Here is a 23,346-nt window from a genome sequence, read left to right as displayed (position 1 = left end):
GCCCAGGCAGGGGCGGCAAAGCATGGCTGCTGGGTGGGCTGTCGCCAGGGGCTGGCTAGGTTCTCTTAAGGACATTTTTGAGCAGGGCCACAATCATTTCTGGGGTTCTGGGCTCCCTCCTCATCTGTGGACCCTGGGCAGGGCCTGTAGGTTCTGGAAGCCCTTCACAGCCCAGTGAATGGAGGGAAAGCTGCCCATCTAGTCCATGCTGGAGGCCAAGGCTGGCCTGGGGTCCAAGGACAGTAAGGTGGGTGGACTTGGGGCCCCCAGGGCCATGTTGGTTCTCCTCACCTCACAGCCTCCAGAGAAGGAAGGCGCCCTCCCACGCCAAGTGGGCAACAAGACGGAGTGTGCTCTGCTTGGCTTTGTCCTGGACCTCAAGCGCGACTTCCAGCCGGTGCGGGAGCAGATTCCCGAAGATAAGCTTTATAAAGTGTACACCTTCAACTCGGTCCGCAAGTCCATGAGCACGGTCATCCGCACGCCTGATGGTGGCTTCCGCCTCTTCAGCAAGGGCGCCTCAGAGATCCTGCTGAAAAAGTGAGTGGATGAGACGGGCTAGCCAAAGGCTATGGCGTTTCTGGTTTTCCTATTGCAATAGACAGTAGCCTGAAACTGGCCCTTTTAATCACTTTAAAGTGCATTCAGTCCCAGAACAAGTTGATAACCCCAAAGGAAACCCCGTGCCTATCCCCATCACCCCAGTTCTTGCAGGAGACTCGGGTTCAATTCCTGGGTCGGGAAGATCCCCTGGAGAAGGAAATGGATCTACTCCAGTATTCTTGCCTGGAAAATCCCATGGACAGAGGAGCCTGGTGGGCTACAGTCCATGGGGTCACAAGAGTCGGACACGACTTGGTGACTAAACAACCAAACAAATAACCAACAACATCTGCTTTTTTGTTTGTGAATTTACCTATTACAGACATTTCATATGAAGGGATCATACAGGATGTGTCACTTTGTATCTGGCTTCTTTCACGGAGCGTGGTTTGCAAGGTTCATCTGAATTGCAGCCCTTATCAGTGCTTCATCCCTTTCTGCAACGGAATAACATTCCATTGCATGGACAGACCACCCTCTACTTATCCAGTTGTCCTGTTGGCAGACCGTTGAGTTGTTTCCACCTTTTCGCTACCGTGAGTTGTGCCACTTTGAAGGCTTGCGTAGAGTTTCTGCTTAAACACGTATTTTCAGCTCTCTTGGGTATATTCCTGGGAGCAAAACTGGTAACTCCATGTTTCATCTTTTGATGAATGCCAAACGGTTTTCCTCAGCAGCTGTCCCACTTTACCTTCCCATTATCAGTGCCTAAGGGTTCTAGCTTCTCATCCTCACTGAGTTATTACCTGATTATTGTTGCTGCTGTTGTTAGAGCCATTGGGATCGCGTGGCAGTTTTGACCTGCATTTTGCTGATGACTAGGGATATTGGTGCCTTTTCATGCGCTTATTGGTCATTTGTTTAGCTCTTTTGGAGGAATGTCTATTCCAGCCCTTACCCATCTTGGATCTGAATTCTTTGTCATTTTATTGTTGAGCAGTGAGAGTTTTCTGTACATTCTGAATATTAGATTCTTAACACATATCTGATTTCAAAGCATTTCCTCCCATTCTGTGGGCTGCTGTCTTTTCACTCCCTTGATAGATTTCTTGTTCCCTATCTTGATTTGTCCTTGGGTGCACAAATGTCTTTCAATTGGGAAGTCCAATTTATCGCTCCTCTTTTGTTGCTTCTGCCGGGTTCCTTGTAGAGGTTAGTGATGTTCTCAAGGTGATAGCGGTAATAGCAGCACAACTATGAATATACTAGGAGGAATTGCACGGGTGAATCATGTGCTGTGTGAATTAGATCTCAACGGAGCTGTTAGGAAGACTGAGGCAGTGCCCTGCCAAGTGCCCTGCCTGCCCCTACCCCTCAGCATTCACACCTTCCCTTGGCCTTGACCTCTGCAGCCCTCAAGCACCCTCCCCCGCCCACCTGGCTCCTCAGCTGCCTTCTCCAGAGGAGCTGCCTTCTAAGACTTGACCTAATTGTACCTCAGTGCTCACCCCTCCCCCCACCCCGCCTCCTTCTGGAGCCTTCAGGACAAAGGCCTGAGCAGAATCTCCACAACCAACATTTTTTCCTTCCTCACCAGTCTTCTTGGGGCCTCCACTTGTCCAATGGCCATGCCGGCCCCCGGGGATCAGGTTTCCTTTGCTCCTTCCTTTTCTGTGCCCAAATCCTGTCAGCCCTCCCCGTCCCAGCCTTTCTGGAGCCTTGGGTTTTTGCTAACATCCCCCTTCTTGCCCCAAAGCTCAACAGGGCAAACGCAACACACACACACACACCCGCCAGGTCCCATTGAATGTGCAAAGATGTGCTGCACAAGTGTCTGAGCTCCTGGCTCCCGGGGAAACAGAGTACCATCAACCTGGTGCCAGAACCAGAAGTCCTCAGTCAAGGTGTGGGCGGGGTCACCCTTCCTGGAAGACCTCCAGGGTAGGATGCTCCCTGGCGTGTCTCCTTGGTCTTCTTTGGCTTGTAGCTGCATCTCTCCAGTCTCTGCTTCCATCATCACACAGCCTTGTCCCTGTGTCTGTGTCTCTATGTGTTCACTCCTCTTTATAAGGACAGCAGGAATTGGATTGAAGGCCCACACTCATCCAGGATGACCTCATCTTAACTTGGCAACAAGCCTCTTTCCAAATAAGGTCACATTCTGAGGTTCTGGTGAGAACAAGGTGGGGGGTCTCCTAAGCCCCAGCAGCAGCAGAGCACCACCCCCCTCGGAGAAACCCTTTACCCTGCCTCACACCAGCTCCTCCCGCTCCATCCGCCCCAGGTGCACCAACATCTTGAACAGCAATGGGGAACTCCGCAGCTTTCGCCCTCGGGACCGGGACGACATGGTGAAGAAGATCATCGAGCCGATGGCCTGCGATGGGCTCCGCACCATTTGCATCGCCTACCGGGACTTCACGCCACCCAGGAGCCCGACTGGGACAATGAGAACGAGGTGGTGGGCGACCTCACCTGCATAGCCGTCGTGGGCATCGAGGACCCTGTGCGGCCCGAGGTAGCTTGTCAGGATGGCTGAGGGAGCCGTTCTTGTCTGCATGGGGCCTCGGCCTTGAGACACAAATGCAAGGAGGGGACTGTGCCTTCCTCCTGTCCTCCTGGCCATCACGACCCTCCCTGCCAGGCTTTCTAGGTAGAACACACGGCAGCCAGCCAGCCAGAGTTGGACCAGGTGAGGAAGGTGGACGATGGCAGAGCCTCGGGGGCATGGCGGCCATGGCCCAGTTCAGACCTCCCAGGCGTGCTGGAGCCCCCTTGTCCTCTGGTGCTGGCGCCCTTCAGGAGGCTCTGTACTGCCCTCTGGAAGGTCCCCTCTGGCTTGGCATCCATGCCTGGCTCAGGTTCTGCTCTCCCAGGGGAGAGAGGGCAGCAGGTAGAACCCTGATGGCTGCCAAGGCTAGCAGAAGTGATGGACCAGAGGGGATGATGAGGAGGGGAGGGAGGAGCCAGGGACAGCTGACTGGGCTCTGGTTCAGAGAACTGGGTACATGGTACTTGGGGAGCGCTGGGAGAGAGGAGGACAGTTCTCAGCTGAAGCTTTGATTGGGGCTGAGTGGGGTTCCGGACATCCCTATGGAGAGGTCACATGGTTAGGTGGAAAGCTCAGAGCAAAGGTCCTGGCCAGAGGGACATTGTCCGGAAGTGACTTTACATGACTTAGGGTCATGAGGGTAGCCGAGCAGACGGTGGGAGAAGCCTGCAAAGGAAAGGGCCAGGCAGGGAGGTGAAACCATGGGAAACGTGTTGGCTGGAGCAAGAGGGCGGGTAGCCCACCCCACCCTGAGCTAAGCAGGTCCTGTGGGATGGCACAGGGAGCCAGTGCTTGGAGATGACTTCACTCAGAGCTTTCTTGAACAGGAAACACACCAACAGGGTAGAAGCTAATCAGGGCCTAGAGAGGAAGAGCAATGGGGAGAGGTGCATGTCCTTCAAGATGTGAAACCCCATCTTGGAGGAAGAGAGCCTACTAGACTGGCCCTGGAGTGGGCCCAGAGAAGGTGGGCAGTGGGTGGAGCTTCCCAGGAGAGCAGGATGAGAGGGTGCCATTGAGGGTGGTAGGGCCACCCCAAGGGACCCAGAGAACAAGCCTTTCCCCTCACCAGACCAAGGAGAAACTTTGAGGCAAAGAGGAGGGCTGTGTCCAGACAGCAAGCTGAGTCCTAAGGCCATGTGGCCCTTGCCTAGACTGACGGCCTCCCCCTCTGAACAGAGCCATTCACCACTGCTGTCCCCAGTGTCAACGGCAACAGCTCTACACTTTTCTACCCAGCTATCACAGACAGAGGAAGATGAGGTTCCCAGATTCCCAGGGCCATGGCCAAGGCCATGTCCACAGCATCATAACCAGGCCATCCGGCCCTTCCACCTCAGCCCCCTGGGCCAAGGAGCCCTTCCAGTTTCCCCTCATTTCCCCCATAAATATTCATTGCAAACTGAAGCTCTGGTCATCAATACAAGGTTGGAGGCCTGAGATGTATGCATACATCCTAAGACAGAACCGCAGAGGCAGGTCCAAGGTGGCTTGAGACTGGGGACTGGGGTGGGGGCTAGATGGAACAGTCCAGAAGGCAAGCATGTGGGTGGGGCAAGGCCTAGACCTTTCCCTGTTGGTGCTCTTCTCAGAGATACATTAAAAAAAAAATAATAAGTCTTCATCTTAGAAAAAACCTGGATAAAATTTCCAAGAAGGTCACCACGAAGGCTCAGCCTCAGTGGCTGCCCCAGTGGGCTGAATCAGAGGGGGAGAGCGCCTTCGAGGCAAAGTAATGGGGTGCTTGTTTAAGAACCAGAAATTGCCTTGGTAAAGGGGCCCTGGGGGCAAGATGGCTCATCTCTGGCTGGAGAATGGCTACATGAGAGGCTGGGCAGCAGGTGGCAGCAACACAGCCAGGACGGGGAAGCCAGGCAGGACGCCCTCCCCCCCCCCGACCATGGGGACCAGCCAGCAGGCGGTGGCCAAGGAGGACACCCTGTGTCCCAATGGCAGGCAGGAAGACCGATGGCACTGTTAGACTTGCCAGGATGTCTGTGGGCCTGGGACAGCTGCAACCCAAAGGTGGCCTGGCAGTGGCATGTCTCTGCCCCTGGGGGATCACTTGGCCCCTGTAGGCATGCTGTATTTATGCCAGAGGGGTGCGGGGGCTCATGCAAACATGAAGCCACCAGGCATCAGTGGACCAGGGCTGTGTCCATTGGGACAGCAGGGAGGCAGGTGAGGAAGGACAGTCACCCGATGAGGGAGAGGGCACCTACAGACGGAGGGGAGCTTCCTGCTACCTGCCTGGGAGGCCAAGGGTCTTTCAGACCAGACAGGGAGCCAGCGGGGCCACAGCCACGTGGAGACAAGCAGAGGCTAGATCGAAGATCCACGTGCTCAGGCACGTCATGACCACTGGGTGACAGCAGAGAGCCAGCTACCAGACGCTTCAGAGCCAGGAGGGAACTTGCTGGGAGGGTGTCTCCAGGCAACTCCCAAGGATCCCCAAAAAGCAGAAACGGTCCTGGATCGAGGCTAAGCAAGGAGACACACACATTATGGAGGGGGCGGGATGCAATGCCCCTTCCCGGGGCTGGGGCTTCTAGGCCACTTGGCAGGATGTGTAAGGTCACTCTGTCCCAGTCCTGGATACCCATCCTCTCCCTACTCTCTCCATGGCAGAAATCACAGCCACCACCCCCTGGTTTGGGAGGCCCTCAGCCTCCCAAGTGCCCCGATGTGCCAGGCCAGGGCTCCCCCACAGCCCACCTGGCCCAGCCTACCGGCCACCTGCCCTGAGGTCTCATGGATGCTCTGCCCCCCACCCTTGGCCCATGCTTCCCCGGCCACCACACATGTGTGTTCTGGATCACCCCTCTGTCCCCAGTGCCCAGGCCCAGTCGCCAGGCCACACCTGGGACATGGCGGGCTCTCTCACTCTCTGTCCCCAGGCTCACATTGTCCCCAGGCTCACATTGTCCCCTGGGCTTCCAGCAGTGCCCACTGGGAGCTCACAGAGGGTTGTGCTGGGGCCAGCGGACACAAGGGTCTCCCCAGGCTGCACCCCATGCCAGGGCCCCATCTGGGCATGTCACAGGCCTAGGTCTCACCTCCTAATCCAGTTCCCTGAGCTCTGAGCCTCCTGTCCCCTCCTGGCCCTCAGGCACTGTCACCCTGGCTCCCCTCCACACTGCCATCTCAAGGCTCACCAGCTCATCCTCATCGAAAAAACAAGAGTGTCTCCACTCTCTGGGACAGGAGCACCACCTCCTAGTTGGTCTCCACTCCCTACAGCCCATTTTCCCCTCAGCACCAGAGGGATCTCTTGTTCTGTCTTTTCTGGAATCTACTCTTACATTAGGAAAATGGAGATGTGAGGAACCATAGCGATGGCCCATTTCTGCCTGAGAACACCTAATCATGTCAACCCTATGGCTCTAAAAGTCTTGAAAGTGAAAATGTTCATTACTTAGCTGTCTCTGACTCTTTGAGACCCTCTAGACTAACCCACCAGGCTCCTCTGTCGATGGGATTCTCCAGGCAAGCATACTGGAGTGGGTGGCCATTTCCTTCTCCAGGGGATCTTCCCCACCCAGGGATCAAAGCCGCATCTCCTGCCTTGCAGAAAGATTCTTTACCAAAGTTAGTCTTGTGTTAGTCGCTCAGGAGTGACTGACTCTGTGACCCCATGAACTATAGCCCCCCAGGCTCCTCTGCCCATAGGATTCTCTAGGCAAGAATACTGGAGTGGGTTGCCATTTTTTCCTTCAGGGGATCTTCCTGACTTAGGGATCAAACCTGCGTCTCTTACATCTCCTGCATTGGCAAGCAGATTCTTTACCACTGAGCCACATGGAAGCCCATCTGTGCGTGTATGTGTGTGTACGTGTGTGTGTGAATATATATATATATATATATATATGTGAAAGTAACAGTCACTCAGTCATGTCCAACTCTTTGCGACCCCATGGACTATACAGTCCATGGAATTCTCCAGGCCAGAATACTGGAGTGGGTAGCCTTTCCCTTCTCCAGGGGACCTTGCCAACCCAGGGATCAAACCCAGGTCTCCTTCATTGCAGGCAGATTCTTTAACATCTGAGCCACAAGGGAAGCTGTTAAAGTCTTAGGTTTTATATTATTTAAAAAATAAAATAAGAGATGCAGAGACAAGTCAATCAAGGCCTGAGAGGGGAGGCCCATGATGGCTCCTGCCATCCGATCTATGGGGCAACTGGGACCAGAAGTTCTTTTCTCATCCTTCTGGACCTCACAGATACGGTACCCCACCAGCTAGCCTGCTAATGGGACTGGACCTGGCTCAGCTGCTGTGGGTCTCCACTTCCCTGGTGGAAACTGGGTGATTTCTACAGTCACCTTGCTGGACACAGGCCCAGTGGTGCTGCTCAACAGCGTTCCCGTGGCTTCTCTTGGCCTTGTGCCTGGGGTCAGGGCCTGGGTCTGAGTTGTTGCTGCTCCCTGGGACTGGCACAGGGAAGAAGGCACCTGGTAGGGATGGGGAACCCTGCTCCCTGCAGGTCAGGCCACTTCCCCCACCACCTCCAGGCCCCATGGTGAGACAAGGGGCACCACAGATCTGGACGGAGGAAAGGCTAGAGCTCAGACACTGGTGCATCTGGCCTGGACAGCTGCACCCACCCATCTTATTCCTTGCAGGTCCCTGAAGCTATCCGCAAATGTCAGAGGGCTGGCATCACAGTCCGCATGGTGACAGGGGACAACATCAACACAGCTCGCGCCATTGCAGCCAAGTGTGGCATCATCCAGCCCGGGGAGGACTTCCTGTGCCTGGAGGGGAAAGAGTTCAACCGGCGGATCCGAAACGAGAAAGGCGAGGTAGTTCTCCGCCCATTAGTGCCCCGGCGGGTCCAGGGTTCTGGCACTTTCTTCACCCTGCCCCTTGGTTCAGCCCCTTCAAGACTCTGCAGCATCTACGTGCTTTCCCCTCCCAGATAGAACAGGAGCGTCTGGACAAGGTGTGGCCTAAGCTGAGGGTCCTGGCGCGATCATCTCCCACCGACAAACATACTCTGGTTAAAGGTAATGGAGTGGGCTCGCTCATCACCCTGCCTTCCCCCTGGCCCAGGTGGCATGACACAGGGGGGGTGTGGCTGTCACCTCGATTGTGGGTCGTCTGCTCCCAGATGCCCAGTGCTGAGCTTCCAAGCGGGTGTCTGGGCCCTGCCTAAGAAGCAGGCTACTCAGCTCTAGACACGTGGCTCCTGGAGATTTTGTCTCAGAGGAAATCACTATGTCCTCCCCAAACCTCAGTTTCCTCATTGGGAAAATGGGGATAATAATGGAGACTCCCTCCAAGGGCTGAGTGGCCAGAGCTCGCCCCTCCACTCCCTTGCACTCACAGTATGAATGGAAGATGCCAGTAGGGGCCAGCCTCTCATCGGAGCAGATGGGCAAACTGGGGCCCAGGAGAAGGAGACATTTTTCCAAGTCACCCAGTGCCAGGCCCCTGCCTTGTACCAAATCCCACTGCCCTGTATTGTCTCATTGGGTGAGGGACCTGGGTGGGAGAAGCAGGATGCAGCTGCCAATCAAGGCACAAGACTTGGTCCCAAAGGTGATGGAGTGTATGGAGAGTTGGAGGCAGTGGGCTTGGTGGCAATCTCAAAGGCTTTCCAGAGCCAACTGGCCTCCCACAGCCCCTGGGCTGGTCACCCGGGGCTGCAGATGGCAGGAGCCGTGCCCTGCCCCTACCTATGTTCCAGGGATCATCGACAGCAACACGGGTGAGCAACGGCAGGTGGTGGCCGTGACAGGAGATGGCACCAATGACGGGCCAGCCCTCAAGAAGGCAGATGTGGGCTTCGCCATGGTAAGCCACCTGCTGTGCCAGTCTGGGTCACCGTGCCAGGTGGTGCCCTGTGACAGAGGATGCATAAGCTTTGGGCAGGAATGTGGGAGCTAGCATTGAGGCAAGTTTCCAAGTGCCATACATTTCTTTCTCTCACGTCCTGACCACCTAGTCCTCTGCCAGTGATTTGTGCCAAGGTATTTGGTGTGATGGTACCCACGGTGACGAGGGACTGGCTGCATTGCTAGGGGGTCATGGGGACTTGCCTGCTGAGCATTTGCCTCACCATCTCCAGGTCCAGTCCGAGTGAACCTCAGCCCCAAGTATGATGAGCCGAGTCCCCACATGAGCTTTTCCTCTGTGCATCTCTCTCGTGGCTGAAATAAAGCTGGTTCTTTCTATAAAAACAGCTGAGCAGGGTGGCCTTGGCACAAAACGGGCTATGTTTGGCTGCCAAAGGCAGAAACCAAGCAAGGCCTCTCCCAGCCCACCTCAAAGGAGGGGCGCAGCCCTTGGAGTGCAGGCACCGGGGGCACAGAGCAGTCCTTCCCAGGGCCATATCCAGAGGGGGCCCAGCCCCAGCTCCGGGCACTGAGGGAACCCAGCTGGGCAGCACCATGGTGACCTGTGTGGGCTGGGAAGCGGTGTTCTCTCTCTGGGATTCCCAGGGGCCCCTTACACAGGGACCCGACAGAAGACCAGGGGGAGGCCACTGCAGGTGTGGTGTCTTCTTCATTTGTGAGCAAAACTTCTGTAGTACGAGGACACGTTTGGAGTGAGCAAGGAGGGCTGGGGAAGGGGCCTGTGGACATGGTATGTGTGTGCCCCCCAGGGCATCGCAGGGACAGATGTGGCCAAGGAGGCCTCAGACATCATCCTGACGGACGACAACTTCACCAGCATCGTCAAGGCTGTCATGTGGGGCCGCAATGTCTACGACAGCATCTCCAAGTTCCTGCAGTTCCAGCTGACGGTCAACGTGGTGGCCGTGATTGTGGCCTTCACGGGCGCCTGCATCACTCAGGTGGGTGCTGGGGCTCTCCCTTCCATGACCACAGCTCTCCCACCTGGTGCACCTGGGCCTCAGGGCCCAGTGGTGGAAGCCAGGTTTTTCTTTGCTGCTGACTTTTTTTCCTTTTAGATAGAATTCACCTAACAAAAATTCACCGTTCAATGACTTTTAAGTACATTCACAGCACTGTGCCATCATCACCTCTGTCTAGTTGCATCATGTTTTCATCACCCCGAAGGAAGTGCCATCCTCATCAGCAGTCACTCCCCACTCGCCTTCCACCACTTCTGGGCATTTCAACTCCATGGAAGCAAATCATAGGTGGTCATTTGTGTCTGGCTTCTTCACTTAGCACAATGTTCTTAAGGTCCATTCATGTTGTAGTAGGTACTTTATTCCTATGGATGGCGGACTGATGTTCCATTGTATGGATAGACCACCTAGCTTTTCTGCATCCCTTCATCAGTGGGCATTTGGGTTGTTTACACCTGTGGCCACTGTAGACTTGTGTGTGCAAGTCTTGTCCTGTGTCTGCTGGGAACTCTGTGGTTAACCTCTGCAGGAGCCTCTTCCCCTTTTTCTGTCATCCAATTCTCCCCATTAGTGAGTATTCAGAATTTGTCTCTCTTTCAAAGGTATTTTTTAATTGAGATAAAATCCTCATAACATCCTCTGTACCATAATAGCCGTTTGAACCAAAGTGTACAATTCAGTGGTTTTTGATGCTGTCTCCATCTTATGCAACCGTTACCTATACCTGTACCCACTAAACAGCCACACTCCACTCTCCTCTCCCCCCACCCCTGGCACCCACCCATTTGCTTTCTGTTTCCATGGATCTGTCAGTTCTGGAAGTTTCATAGGAATGGACTCCTACAGGATGTCCTTGGTGTCTATCTTCTGTGAGGCTCATTTTTAACCAAGAAGTCAGAAGTGATGAGGAGGAAGGCCCAGTGCAGTTTCTACCTCTTCCTGGCCCATGGGCATGGGAGCACAGGAGAGCACCCATCCATCATGCTCTTTTATGGTCTGGGACAACTGACAAGGGGGTGGCAACCTCCTGCTAACAATTGGGACCACATCTTCTACATCAATGCCAGCAGGTGAGAGAAGTGAGACTAACAACATTTTAAGAGCAGCAATCTGAGAGCCAGCGAAAACTCTCTGCTCACCTTAAGGAAACATAGGGATAGAAATGTCAGAATGTTACGGGAAGGCTGGATTTGTTGCAATTTCACTTGAATTAAATTCCAGTGACATTGACCCCTAGCTGAGTTTCTTCCCAGGGCCAGTGACATTGACTCCTGCCTGAGTTTCTTCCCAGGGTGTGGGGGGGCCAGTGAGGGTTCCAGGCCCATGTTGGGGTGACTGGCTGCTCTCCACAGGACTCTCCTCTCAAAGCCGTGCAGATGTTGTGGGTGAATTTGATCATGGACACATTCGCCTCTCTGGCTCTGGCAACAGAGCCACCCACTGAGTCGCTGCTGCTGCGGAAGCCATACGGCCGGGACAAGCCCCTGATCTCACGGACCATGATGAAGAACATCCTGGGCCATGCCGTCTACCAGCTCACCATCATCTTCACCCTGCTCTTTGTCGGTAGGTTGATCCAGAGCCACATAGGTTCTGGCCCTGTGTAGCAGTGGAAGGGACAGGTACTTGGGAATCTGATTTCCAGTGAGGACCTCTCAGTCTTCACTTCACTGCTGTCCTGGGAGTTTTCTTCTGTGTCTGGCATCAGCAACTGTTATGCGATTCTTTTATTTACATGGAGTGGGATTGTCACTTCCTCTGTTTGTGGCCTCTCTGCCTGACATCAGGGGTCAGGTGACCCTTGGTGGCTTGGCTTTCAGCACACATTCCTGGGAGCAGACTTGAAGCTCAGTGTGGTGATGGTGCTGGCCGAGGGTAATACTCACGCAAAACGTCTTTTGGGGGCACCAAAAGACAGCCTCTGGGGATACTCTCATGGAACCTTTCTGTGCAATCTTGGGAGCAAAAGCTGTTCATGACTAAGCCAAGGTTGGTCCTTGTGACAGGACAGGCAGGGCAGAGGAGGGTCAGGCCTGCCCTGAGACTTCAGTTCCCATTCCTTCCCTAGCTCAAGTCAATGTGCAAATGGGTTTCATTGTCTTCACTCATGTCCTGGGGACACTCCTATCCTGGGTGACAGCCCCCGTGGTCAGGATCCAGCCTTTGCTGTGACCTAATGTGGATTAGCCCAGGGGTGCTAGGGGACTCATGACTTCCCCTGTATCACCCGGTGGGAGGTATCACCCACCTGGGTCCAGCTCTCCTCATGTGGCCCTGGGCTTGCAGGGGAGCTCTTCTTTGACATTGACAGTGGACGGAACGCTCCCCTGCACTCGCCACCCTCTGAGCACTACACCATCATCTTCAACACCTTCGTCATGATGCAGCTCTTCAACGAGATCAATGCCCGCAAGATCCATGGCGAGCGCAATGTGTTCCATGGCATCTTCAGCAACCCCATCTTCTGCACCATCGTGCTAGGAACCTTTGCTATCCAGGTAGGATGTGCGGCTCCACCGTTGGAAAAGGTGGGGGAGAGGGGACCATCACCCCACTCTCCACACCAGCCTTGGCTTCTCTTCCCCTCCTGCCCACATTCCCCAATGCCCAGCCCTCTGAGCATCTTCATCTTCAAAAGCCCTGAGGCCCCAGGCTCACCTGTTTAGTTCCAGAGGGTTTCAGTGGATCTTCCACAGAGCTGACCTCACAGGTTTTCTCACAGGTTTGCCACTCCCATATCTAGCACTCGATTCCTTGGCAAGAGGCCACCCTAGCTCCAGAAGTTTCCTGTGGTGATTCTCCCTGTGCCAGGCTGGTCACTCAGCTCTCCAGGAGGTGCTGAGCATTCAAAATCAGGGCATACTGATAGAAAATGTGAGGCAGAGTGAGGCCAATAGGCCAGTTTTTTTTTTCTTGCAGTTTTCAGAGGAAGGCCTGCCACACCATGGGAACACCTGGGGAAGAACCCAGGCTTCTCGGGAGGCAGAGGGAGAGTGGGGAACGGAGGCAGGACCTATGACGTTGGGGGAGCAGGCTGAGGGTCTGATGGTATGAATAATTTCTGGGCTCTGGGGTGTATGGCTGTCTACCTCATGGTCTAAGACCTGGCCCTGGGTAGTTAAAGCAGGAGGACACTGGCCTGGAGGGTGAGAGTCCAGGTACAGAGGGAGTTGGAGTGCAAGCTCAGGACCAGTTGGTCTGGAGTTGGAAAGCTCGCCCTTGGGAAGAGGCCACCTCCCATGGAGCAGTGATGAGGCTGAAGGAGGCCCATTGGAGTGTCCAGCACCTAGCACATTCAGACACCATGTCCACAGAAGCTGGGAACTTGGCTAGCACAGCCAAGCCACACCTGCATGCTGGAAAGAGGATGGTCCAGGGCACCAGGGTCAGCAGGCTCCTGGCAATAAGCAAGGCCCTGAGCCCAACTGGCACGACACCCACAGCCTGTGGTCAGCTGGTCTGGGAAGCTTTTTTTTAAGCACTGGCTGAGGGGGAGATGAAGGGAAGGAGCCTGGAGAAAGGAATTCTCCCATGAATGGCCTGTCTATCTGGGTGAATCAGGAGGCCCTCTGACTCCCTGAGCTGGGCCCACAGGCAGGGGTGACCCGAGGGCTAGAGGTGCTGGCTGGACCCACCTCTTGCCCACCCCTCTCCCACAGATTGTCATCGTCCAGTTCGGTGGAAAGCCCTTCAGCTGTTCCCCACTGTCCACGGAGCAGTGGCTCTGGTGCCTGTTTGTCGGTGTTGGGGAACTGGTCTGGGGACAGGTAAGCATCTGCCTCTGCCACTTTTCCAGCCCTGTGCTCCCTTCCCAATTGTCTGAGTAAGTGCAGACAGCCCAGGGGCTCCTGTCTTGCCTCTGGGACAGGCCATGACCTAGGTGCAAAGCCACAAGTGACGGTATCAGTGGAGAGCATGCAAACGAGCATGGCCGGGATGTGACAGACCCTGGTAAAACCACCTGCCACTCCCTTTTCCACAGTAGGAGTTGAAAATTGTGCTTTAGAATTGGGTAACTTGGAAGATGCTCACATATTTGAAGCTACACAATACCTCTGTGAACCTTCAAGAGGACAAGAGAACATCTCAAGGGAAATGAGGAAATCCTCTGAGCTGACAGCGGGCAAGTCTCACACTTCTGGCTCTGTGGCTGCAGCTAAAGCTAGTTCCTAGTGCCAAAGGTTACATTAGGAAGAAAGGGCTTGGGTACTGGGGCTGGGCAGAGGCCAGGAGGGGCCAGATCAGGCCCTGGGAACACAAGAGGACCCTAAGGATATTTCTCCAGAGTTCTAGAACATTGGTGTAGGAGGCTGAGTCCAGTATGTACTTTATCCTGTGTCTCAGGCCACCTCAGGCCACCACATCAAAGTATCATAGACCGAGCAGCTTCAACGTCAGATGTTACTGTCTGGAGGTTGGACATTCAAGATCAAGCTTACATAGGGCAGATCCAGGAGGGAGTGGGAATAGGCTTCTAGGTCCCCACCACAGGACTGTCAGCAGCACGATTTCTCCTAAGAGCCACATGTGACAATATGCAAGGATACCATCACCAGGGAAGTTCCCCTGAGCAGTGCCGTCTGGGGACTTGAGGGGGAGTCACTCCTGGAGGCCTGGAGCACCCATGTGGCTCACCTCATTTTCTTGATCTCTGGGCCCCAGAGGTCAAGCTGGTATATGAGGTCCAGGCCCCTGCCAGAAATCACACTGCCGTGATTTCCAGCATTTCCATGATTTCCAGTGGCATAGACCACCGGCCTCAAGATTTCCAGTGGCATAGACCACCGGCCCTCAGCCGCTGGCAAACCAAGACCCACTCATCAGGCAGGGCCCTAAAGGTCTCCTCCTAGGAGCCAGGCCAGAGCCAGACCTTGGTCTGGTAAGGTGAGTCCCTTATGTCACATACTGTGTGGAAAGGTGACATGCATTGCTCCTCTGGGCACACACTGCCCCCTCACTGGGAGGAAGCCTTGAGAAAGTAGCCAAGAATGGTGCAGAGCAGGCGGGGGGAGCGGCCTTGGCCTGGGTCTGAGGGAGGGCCAGTGTGGGTTCCTTTCTGGACCCAGCGGCCCTCCCACTTCTGACAGTCACTTCTGCCTGCTGTCCCTCACCTCCGGCAATCCAGGTCATCGCAACCATCCCCACCAGCCAGCTTAAGTGCCTGAAGGAAGCAGGACATGGGCCCGGGAAGGATGAGATGACTGACGAGGAGCTGGCTGAAGGAGAAGAAGAGATTGACCACGCCGAGCGGGAGCTCCGCAGAGGCCAGATCCTCTGGTTCCGGGGCCTCAACCGGATCCAGACACAGGTAAGCCACTGGGAGGCTTGGCCAGTCCGGCTCTCACGCCTCGAGACAGGGGCCAGCAAGCCGGAGGTAGAGAACGGGTGAGATGAGCCTGAGACCAATAGGGCGGCCCTGGGGTCTGGTCGCCATGAGCACAAGGGCAGTTTCTTGGAGTGCCCAGCGACGGAATGTCAGTGAGAAGGCCTCTCCCTGACACCCCCTCAGAGCCCAGGTGGCCTCCCCAGAGTGGGTGCAGGTGGCAGCTAAGACTGTTTGCTGTGACCAAGAGCTGTGTCTTGGAGAGGTGAAGGCACAGGTCACCTGCTATTCGAATAGCTACTGGGACTTGTTTTATTTCCTGGGGGTGGTCCCAGGTAACGGGAAAGGGACCTTCTGAGGCCGAGGCAGACACCCACTTCAAATAGCCTTTGATGAACTCACCATTTATTAGGTTATATTGTGAATTCTAGGGAAAGACTTCATTGGGATGCACACTCTGGCCACCAAGGTGATCCATTCTGTTCATCCCAATCTCCAAATGTCAGTGCTGGTCAAGGTCTAGGCCATCAGCGGCTGTCCTCTAGAAAGTCAGACAGTCGTGATGAGCACCCTGCTGGGGGCACTTGCGAAGGCTTCATGAGAGCCCGCCTGACAGAGCCACCCTCACTTCCTGCCCCCACCTCTTCCCGGCCAGCCTTCTTGCCAGAATGTTCCATACTTGCTGTGTCTCCGGGTCCTTCCCTGGCACTCCCTGGTGATTTCATCATGGCCTGACATCAGTCCTCACCAAGGTCTGCGAGACGTCCTCCTGGCTCCCGAGCTGGGCCATCCCTCCATTCCTCCTGCTGCCTCCCAGCGCCTTTCCGGAAGTGCAGTCCGCCCTGCTCTCCTGGCAACTTCCTGTCCCCTCTCCCTCTTCCTTGCCTGTCACTCCCACCCACTGTTGAGATCTTGGTCTGCCCCCGCCTCTTGGCTGTGACCCCAGCTGCTGGAAATCCCACAGGCCCTGGGGCGGGGTGGAGCGGGGAGGCGCCCATTCCCCACAGCCTGGCCCTCCTTGCACAGCCTCCAGATGGCAACCACCTCCTCCTCTTTCTGGCCAGATACCCAGCAGCCCTGGGCTGGGGCTCTGCTCAGCCCAGACCACAGGCCCCACCACCCCAAGCCCACCTCCTCACAGCCCCCCAGCCGCTGATGGATGGCTGCATCACTTCTGCACAAGCCAAGAACCTGGAGCTGCCCCCAGCCCTTTTCCTGTGTCCCTGAACACTTGGGTGCATGGCCATTGCATCCACAGACCAGCCACCACCAGCCTCCTCCGGGCCTAATCACCCGTGTCTCTGCCTGGATTGCGGTTTCCTGTGTCCACCCTGGACCCCTGAAGCTCTTTGTCAACCTAGCCAGTCTGTGACACTTACTACTCCCTGCTTCTCCTGTGCGTTTCTCCACGCTCTGTACCGGACCCCCAGCCCCAACTGCCCTGAGCCAGCTCCAACTGCTTCTTCCCCTGGAGACCCACGGGAGGGAAGAACACTGCCCAGCCCCTGTTTAGGCAACTTCCCGCCGTGGGCCCCTTGGCCTGGGTGGGGACCTCAGCCCACGGCTCTCACTGGCATCTGCCTGCAGCATCTCACCCATCACCATGGATTCATCCCAAAGTGCCCTCCTGGTGTGCACAGCTCACTGGCTGCTCCCGCACAGACCTTGGGGTCCTAGCCTCCAGGCGCCCCTCTCTCCTCCCCGAGCACCGGCCAGAAGCTCTCAGGCTCTCTCCTGACCCATGCGCCCTGTGCCCCGAGAACCCCTGCTGCCTTTCCAGACTTCCCTCTCTGCTTCCCCATGCTACTATGCCTCCATGCTGGCTGCTGTCTGGGTCCCAGGCCCCCTTAGCTCCTCATCCCGTGAAGCCTTCTCAGAGTCCACTCCCTGCTGCCACCAGGGCATACACACTCAGGGCAGCTGTGCCTACACTTGGCATCAGAGGTGGGCAGGATGCCCTGGGGGACTTTCCAAAGCTGCAGGATCCCGGGTCACCCAGAGCCTGGGATCCTATAGGGCTGGGTGAGGGGGCACCAAAGAGCACCATGTGAAGGAGCTCCCTGGGGTCCCAAGGGGCTTCTCCCAGCCTCTGGCTCATGCCTCCTGGCATCCCAAGCACCAGCATGGCCAGAGAAGGATGTCTTCGGCCCAGCCAGAACAGAGAGTGCCCAGTAGAATGGGAAGAGCCTCTGATGCCAGCTGTCTAGCTCTCCTCTGTGGCCTCCTGCTGCTCATCTGTGAGCCTCTAACCACCCTGTCCCGGCTCCGACTGGCTCTGGGGTGTCATGCCAGGCAGGTTGTGCAGCAGAGCCTATTTAATCCCATCAGTGAGCTGAAGACAGCAGCCCTGCCCCCATCTGAGGTGTCTGTGTGGAGGTCCCTGGTGCCCCAGCTAGCTGTGTCCCCTCAGACAGAGTCTGACACTTCTGACCCCTGCTTTCCACACAAGGAAATGGGGCCCAGAGAGAAGGGACCTACCTAAGGTCACTCAAGTCTCCCTCCCCTGGACTTGGTCACATTGAATCCTCCATGCTTCTCGAGAATGCTGAACCAACGTTACTATAGCTCACTTTTTAAAAGTTCTTTTTTACTCAAAATACCTACTTGAACCGAGAAAATAAAGCCCAGGAAAATTAAAGTCCCTTAGGTTGTATACACCCCAAGCCAAGAGAACCATTGTCTAGGGAACCAGCCTTAGATTTATGACTTTTGCAAAATACAGAATTGCTCCCAAGATTTCAGAGGCCACCACAACTTTTTATGTTGCTAAATGGAGGCCTTTCCTAACCTGCTGCCCACCCATCATGACAGCGCACCAGCCAGGCAGGACATCATTTGAGAATGTGCAGCGCTGTGCTTAGTCACTCAGTCATGTCTGACTCTTTGCAACCCTATGGACTGTAGCCCACCAGGCTCCTCTGACCATGGAATCCTCTAGGCAAGAATACTGGAGTGGGTAGCCATTCCCTTCTCCAGGGGATCTTCCTGATCCAGGAATCAAACCCAGGTCTCCCATATCTCAGGCAGATTCTTTACCATTTGAGCCACCAGGGAAGCCCAAGAATACTGGAGTGGGTAGCCTACCCCTTCTCCAGGGCATCTTCCTGACCCAGGAATTGAACTGGGGTCTCCTACATTGCTGGTGGATTCTTTACCAGCTGAGCTACCAGGGAAGCCCTCATTCCAGAATGAGTCCTCAAATCTAAGGACTTGGAGCTTTTCAAAGCACTCACGACATGGTCTATTTTGCATTCCATTATAAAGCAAAGAGAAGCTTCAGCAGTGACTGTGCCTTGTTCCTGGCCCAGTGTGGGGGCTTCTGGGATGGGGTGGGGGCGAGGGGAAATGATGTGGTATTTTGACTGATACCATCATCCCATCGGGACACCACCTGGAGAGGCCCAATCCGAGACAGGAAAGGCATTTTTTCCTTCCTTTGTTGCCTTTTCCACAGTAAGAGTCCCCTCTTGAGACAGACTTATCTCTGTAGCCTTAGAAACATCTCAACCTAGGGAAGAAATAGAAAGAGATGGCAACATCATGGCATGGGTCATCTTCCTTCAGTGTGTTGAGGAGCTCAGCACTGTGCCAGCCCTATGGGCACTCAGCAGTGGGCACACAACAATAAGTCTGTCTCACAGTGCATCCAAGGGTTGAAATGATGGACGTCTTCATTGTGGTTGGGGTGGAGGGAGTCCGAGCACTCAAGCTGCCTTCTTCCTAGAGGCTGGACGTATGTCAGACACATCACGGACCCTGGTGGCTACCACGTAGCCACCTGGGAGCTTGGGAGCAGGGGCCGTGACCTCGGGCCCAGAGCAGGCAGCCAGTGTGCTCTGGGCTCCAAAAATGCATACTGCTCACATCATCCAGTGAACTCTCTAGAAATAGTTCTAGATAGGCACTTTCTAGAAATTGGACCTACCTTCTAACTCCAAAAAATTCCGTAAACACACACACACACAGACACACATAGCCCACCCAAGAGGTCATTCCCTAAGAAGCACTCCAAGTGTGTCACAGCAGGCTGGCGTCCCAGAATCTATACACACAGATTTCTGATGGCAGGACATTCATAGTGCCCACCCACCCACAGTTACCTGGAAACCCATGCCTGGCTTTGCTCCACCCCCCAGCCCCCCCACCCACCCACCCCCACCCCCTACCCCACCGCCAGCCAAAGGCAGGGTCGGGAAATCTGAAGACACTGTGTCTCTGGCAAGTTCACCCCCATGGCACTTCTTTCCCAAAGGCTCCCTGGAAGCTTAAAGGGTGAGGGACAAAGCCAAAGCCATCTTTGCTCCCCAGACCTAGCTCTCCATTTTCCTCCCGCCCTTCCTGTGGCTCTGTGGGTAAGCATTCTGATAAGACAAAGCGGGGGCTTTGAGAAAACCCCTCCCCCTCTTGTAAAATCCATTCTTCCATTGAGATTTCCCTCTGAATACCCCTCAGTCACTTGGACGAGCCACAGGAGCAGAGTGATGCCAGGTTAGAGCCATGTAAGCAAGGACGGGTGGGGAAGGGCAGCTGTCCCCACCATTCACGACCTTGTTCCTAATGGGAGCATGTCACATCCCTCAGGTGTGTTGGGGCAACAAAAAAGTTGAGCACTACTGACCTAGGATAACAAAGTATTGCCAGACACAGGTATTTATTGACGAGTGGCTTGCAATGAGCATATCGTGAATGCAAATGGCTCTCCCTAAAATCATTTGTGGTGCACCCGATCCATCACTAATCCCCGAGCGCCCCAAGTCTTCTGAGCCCAAATCATTCGCTCAGCAAACCGTCTCTTGATGGATGACGCAGAGGCCGAGGGCCTTGGCCACGGTCCCATCGGAAGCACCGCGGCGACCCCCATGAGGCTTTGCTGTCACGATATGCACCCAGCATGGTCCCCGTCCCCACCTAGCCCCACCCCCGTGCGGTCCCCAGGACCACAGTGCAAGCCAACCTTTATCTCATTTTCTCTCCCACAGATGGAGGTAGTGAGTACCTTCAAGAGAAGCGGTTCATTTCAGGGTGCTGTGCGCCGGCGGTCCTCGGTCCTCAGCCAGCTCCATGACGTAACCAATCTTTCTACCCCTACTCACGTAATTCTCTCTGCTGCCAATCCCACCAGTGCCGCTGGGAGTGAGTCTTGAGTCCCCTTTTCTCTCATAAATGGCATCTCTGGGGAGGAAAAAGCCTCCAACTCTTCCTTCTCTTTTTTTTCCAGTCTTGCATCCTCCGCGCACCGTGGCTTTTCCGTTCTTTCTTTATTGCCCCGTTCAGTCCTTCCCACCAGATGGTGTGTCGCTCCAAAGCCATAGCCTCTTATGAAATGTACTGAATCCATGGCACTGCTGGACCTTCGTTCTTTTCTCTGTTTGGTTTATTTTATTTTATTTTTGTTTAGTGCTCCTTCTGTCATTGGTTTTCTTTTCTTGAACTGGTCTGCCTTTGCTGATGGTTCTTCACGAACTTGGGCCGTATTCTAGTGGCGTTGGGGACTTGGTGGGCACTTGGTCAGTGTTCTGCGAGGCAGAACAAGGTTGGCGTGTGGGCTCAGGGCCATCTCCGGGACTCGAAGGAGAAGCCTTTGCAGCATCTTTCGCAGTGGAAGAACTCAGCCCACCAACTGGGGACTAAAGAAACAGCTTCCAGAACTCTCCTTGAGGTGGTTTCCCAAGGCAGTAGACCTGAGCCACCAGGCATTAGAGGTGTCCCCAGGAGCCCTCCTCATGCCCCAAATCCACCCTCGGCCACATTTCCATTTGTTCCCAATGCATCTTTGCTCTTTCCAAGCAGGCTTCAGGATTGGAAGGTCTTAACCTGATCTGGTCCATACTCTCTGTCCTCCTTCCTTCGAGAAGTTGGGAGACATTGATTCCTTGCTATACGTTCCACTGAAAACTTCCCGCCATGTCATCACATTTAGAAAGGAACCCAGGGGCGGTCCTAAAGAGGTAGAAACTTCCACATTTGCTCACATTTCTTTACAAAGACAAAAGGAAAGCCATTGGACCATTGAATCCACTACCCCATGGTCCCCCGAATGACAATGCAAGGAACCATGTGCACCCCCCCCCACCCAGGGTCACCTACTTCTCATAACAAACTTGATGTTTTCAAAAACAAAACAGTGAACCTTCAGATATGAGCCTCTTTCCTTTCCTTCCAGTGGGACCTGGCAGCTCTCACTCTGAGAACACACCACTCCCCACAGACAGGAGTCGTTAACTATGCTTTTCCCACCAGACTCTGGGATTTTCTTTTACCTTGATTTCTTCTCTTTTCCTTTTTTTCCTTTGTCTTGTAGTTTTTTTATGGTTTTTTGGTTTGTTTGTTTGTTTGTTTTCTTCTTCTTCTTCTTTTTTTTTTTTTTTTTTTTTTAGGAACTGGTGAGAGGTCCAGAGTGGAGGGCGTCCCTCCTCTTGCTTAAGCTATTGTTTCAGGCCACTCTGCCCTTTAAGGAAGGGATGTGGGTTGCACTGGTCCCCACTGGGGTTCACCTTGTCCCCTTTGGAAATGTCACGCATGTGAACGCACACACACACACAAATGCATTCTCCATCCCACAGGCTACACATCCGGCTACCTTGAATGCTCACTGAGACACCCACCTGAGCCACAAGTACTGGCTGTTGGCCATCATGGGTGAGCTGGAAAGCTCCAGCCTCATCACACAGGGGAGTTGCCACCACTCCACCCAGAGAGACTTACAGGAGGCTTGGCCAGGGCCCACTGGGCAGCTGCTGCCCTCCCCCTGCCCCACTTCCTCCACGTGTTCCTTTGCCATCTCTCTCTGTGCTTTCTGTCTGTCTGTCTGTCCATCTGCCTGTCTGTCTGGGTGCCTCCAGCTTCCTCCCTTGGGGCAGTGTCTCTCCTGTGTCTTCCTTGGCTCCTAGTGCCTTCCTTCTTTCTGCGACCATGTGCCACAGCCCCCTTCCCACTGCCGGGAGCCCAGCAGTGTAGAGTAGGAGCCACTCTACAGGGACCCAAGTAGCTCCTGGCCAGAAGAAGTTTCGCTGTCCCTTCCACACCTTGTGCCACTGGGAGATGAGTGCCTTCGGCCTGTGGAGGGCTCTGATGTTCTGATTCACAAGGGGCGGCCTCAAAGGCACAGCACCTCGGAAAGGACCCCTCTGCAGAGGAAGATGCTGGATGGAGGACCAGGTGACACCAGGGGACATTCCAGATTCCAGATACTGCCCACCAAAACTGCTTCCTCCCACCATCACTGCGTGGCAGGTTGGCTTGGAACTCTAAACTGGTTCCCAGTCTGAGCTTCAAAGACCCTGAGAAATCACCAAGCCTGGCACCCACATCATGCAAATCAGGGGAAGGCCTGGTGGAGCAGAGGACAGCCCCAGGCCTTCAGTCTCTCTCTCAGAACTTACCAGTGGTCACGGGGCACAAGGTTTCCTCGGGAAAACCTGGCTCTTTCAGGAAGGCTCCTGTCCTCCTTGCCCACCACTTGGCCAGGCCGCGCCTCGTCCTGAGCACCACAGCCAGTCTCAGCCCAGTGTCACTTCTATGGAGAACCTCGGGCTGTCTAGGTGGAAGGCCCAGTCCAGGGTGTGGACGAGGATTCTGAAGGCCAGAATGAAACTTGACACAGATTACCCAACGCAGGTCCCAGCATGCAACATCAATGGAAGAAGTGGCCAGAGAATGTCCTCAGAATCTGAAGGAGAGGAGAATCCTTCCAAAAGATGTTTGGGGGGAGGCTAGAGATGCAGTGATCCTTGGGGCTCAACGTGCCCACATTTACAGCCACCCACACTTCCTAGTCAACCTCTGCCATCCCCCTGAGCTGGGCTTCCCATGCCCATATGTGCTTGGGGGTCTTTGCTGCTCCTGAATTCAGGAGTCCTAACTCGGTCCCCACATCCCTGGTCAACAGGCAATGACCTCCCAGCTCCACAATGGCCTTAGCTGCCTCCTCCTTGCTCACTCAGCCATTTCTCCTGCCTGGCTCAGTGGCTGCCCCACCACAGCCATTTCATTCTTGGCCTGCCACCTCATTTCACAGGACCTCAGCCATGCTTGGCCTTGAGGCCTCCCATATGAGTGGCTTAGGGAAATTCATCCTTTGCTAACCACCTTCAGTCTTTTGGAAATGA

General features: G+C 54.8%; 1 protein-coding gene across 1 annotated transcript in view; it reads left to right on the top strand.

The window, feature by feature from the left end:
- ATP2B3 (ATPase plasma membrane Ca2+ transporting 3) overlaps positions 1–23,346 on the top strand; it is a 41,022-nt gene that overhangs the window by 10,183 nt on the left and 7,493 nt on the right. The window contains 12 exon segments of the mRNA XM_070365498.1: positions 299–540; positions 2,828–2,961; positions 2,964–3,061; positions 7,718–7,897; positions 8,014–8,101; positions 8,785–8,891; positions 9,703–9,894; positions 11,268–11,481; positions 12,202–12,413; positions 13,575–13,682; positions 15,041–15,223; positions 20,218–20,331. Coding sequence (XP_070221599.1) covers positions 299–540; positions 2,828–2,961; positions 2,964–3,061; positions 7,718–7,897; positions 8,014–8,101; positions 8,785–8,891; positions 9,703–9,894; positions 11,268–11,481; positions 12,202–12,413; positions 13,575–13,682; positions 15,041–15,223; positions 20,218–20,331 — 1,872 coding nt within the window.

Source organism: Bos mutus, chromosome X, assembly GCF_027580195.1.
Source record: "Bos mutus isolate GX-2022 chromosome X, NWIPB_WYAK_1.1, whole genome shotgun sequence".
In the NCBI taxonomy this organism is placed as follows: domain Eukaryota; kingdom Metazoa; phylum Chordata; class Mammalia; order Artiodactyla; family Bovidae; genus Bos; species Bos mutus.
The sequence above is the reverse complement of the archived record's forward strand: the minus strand, read 5'-3'. Positions and strand labels throughout refer to the sequence as shown.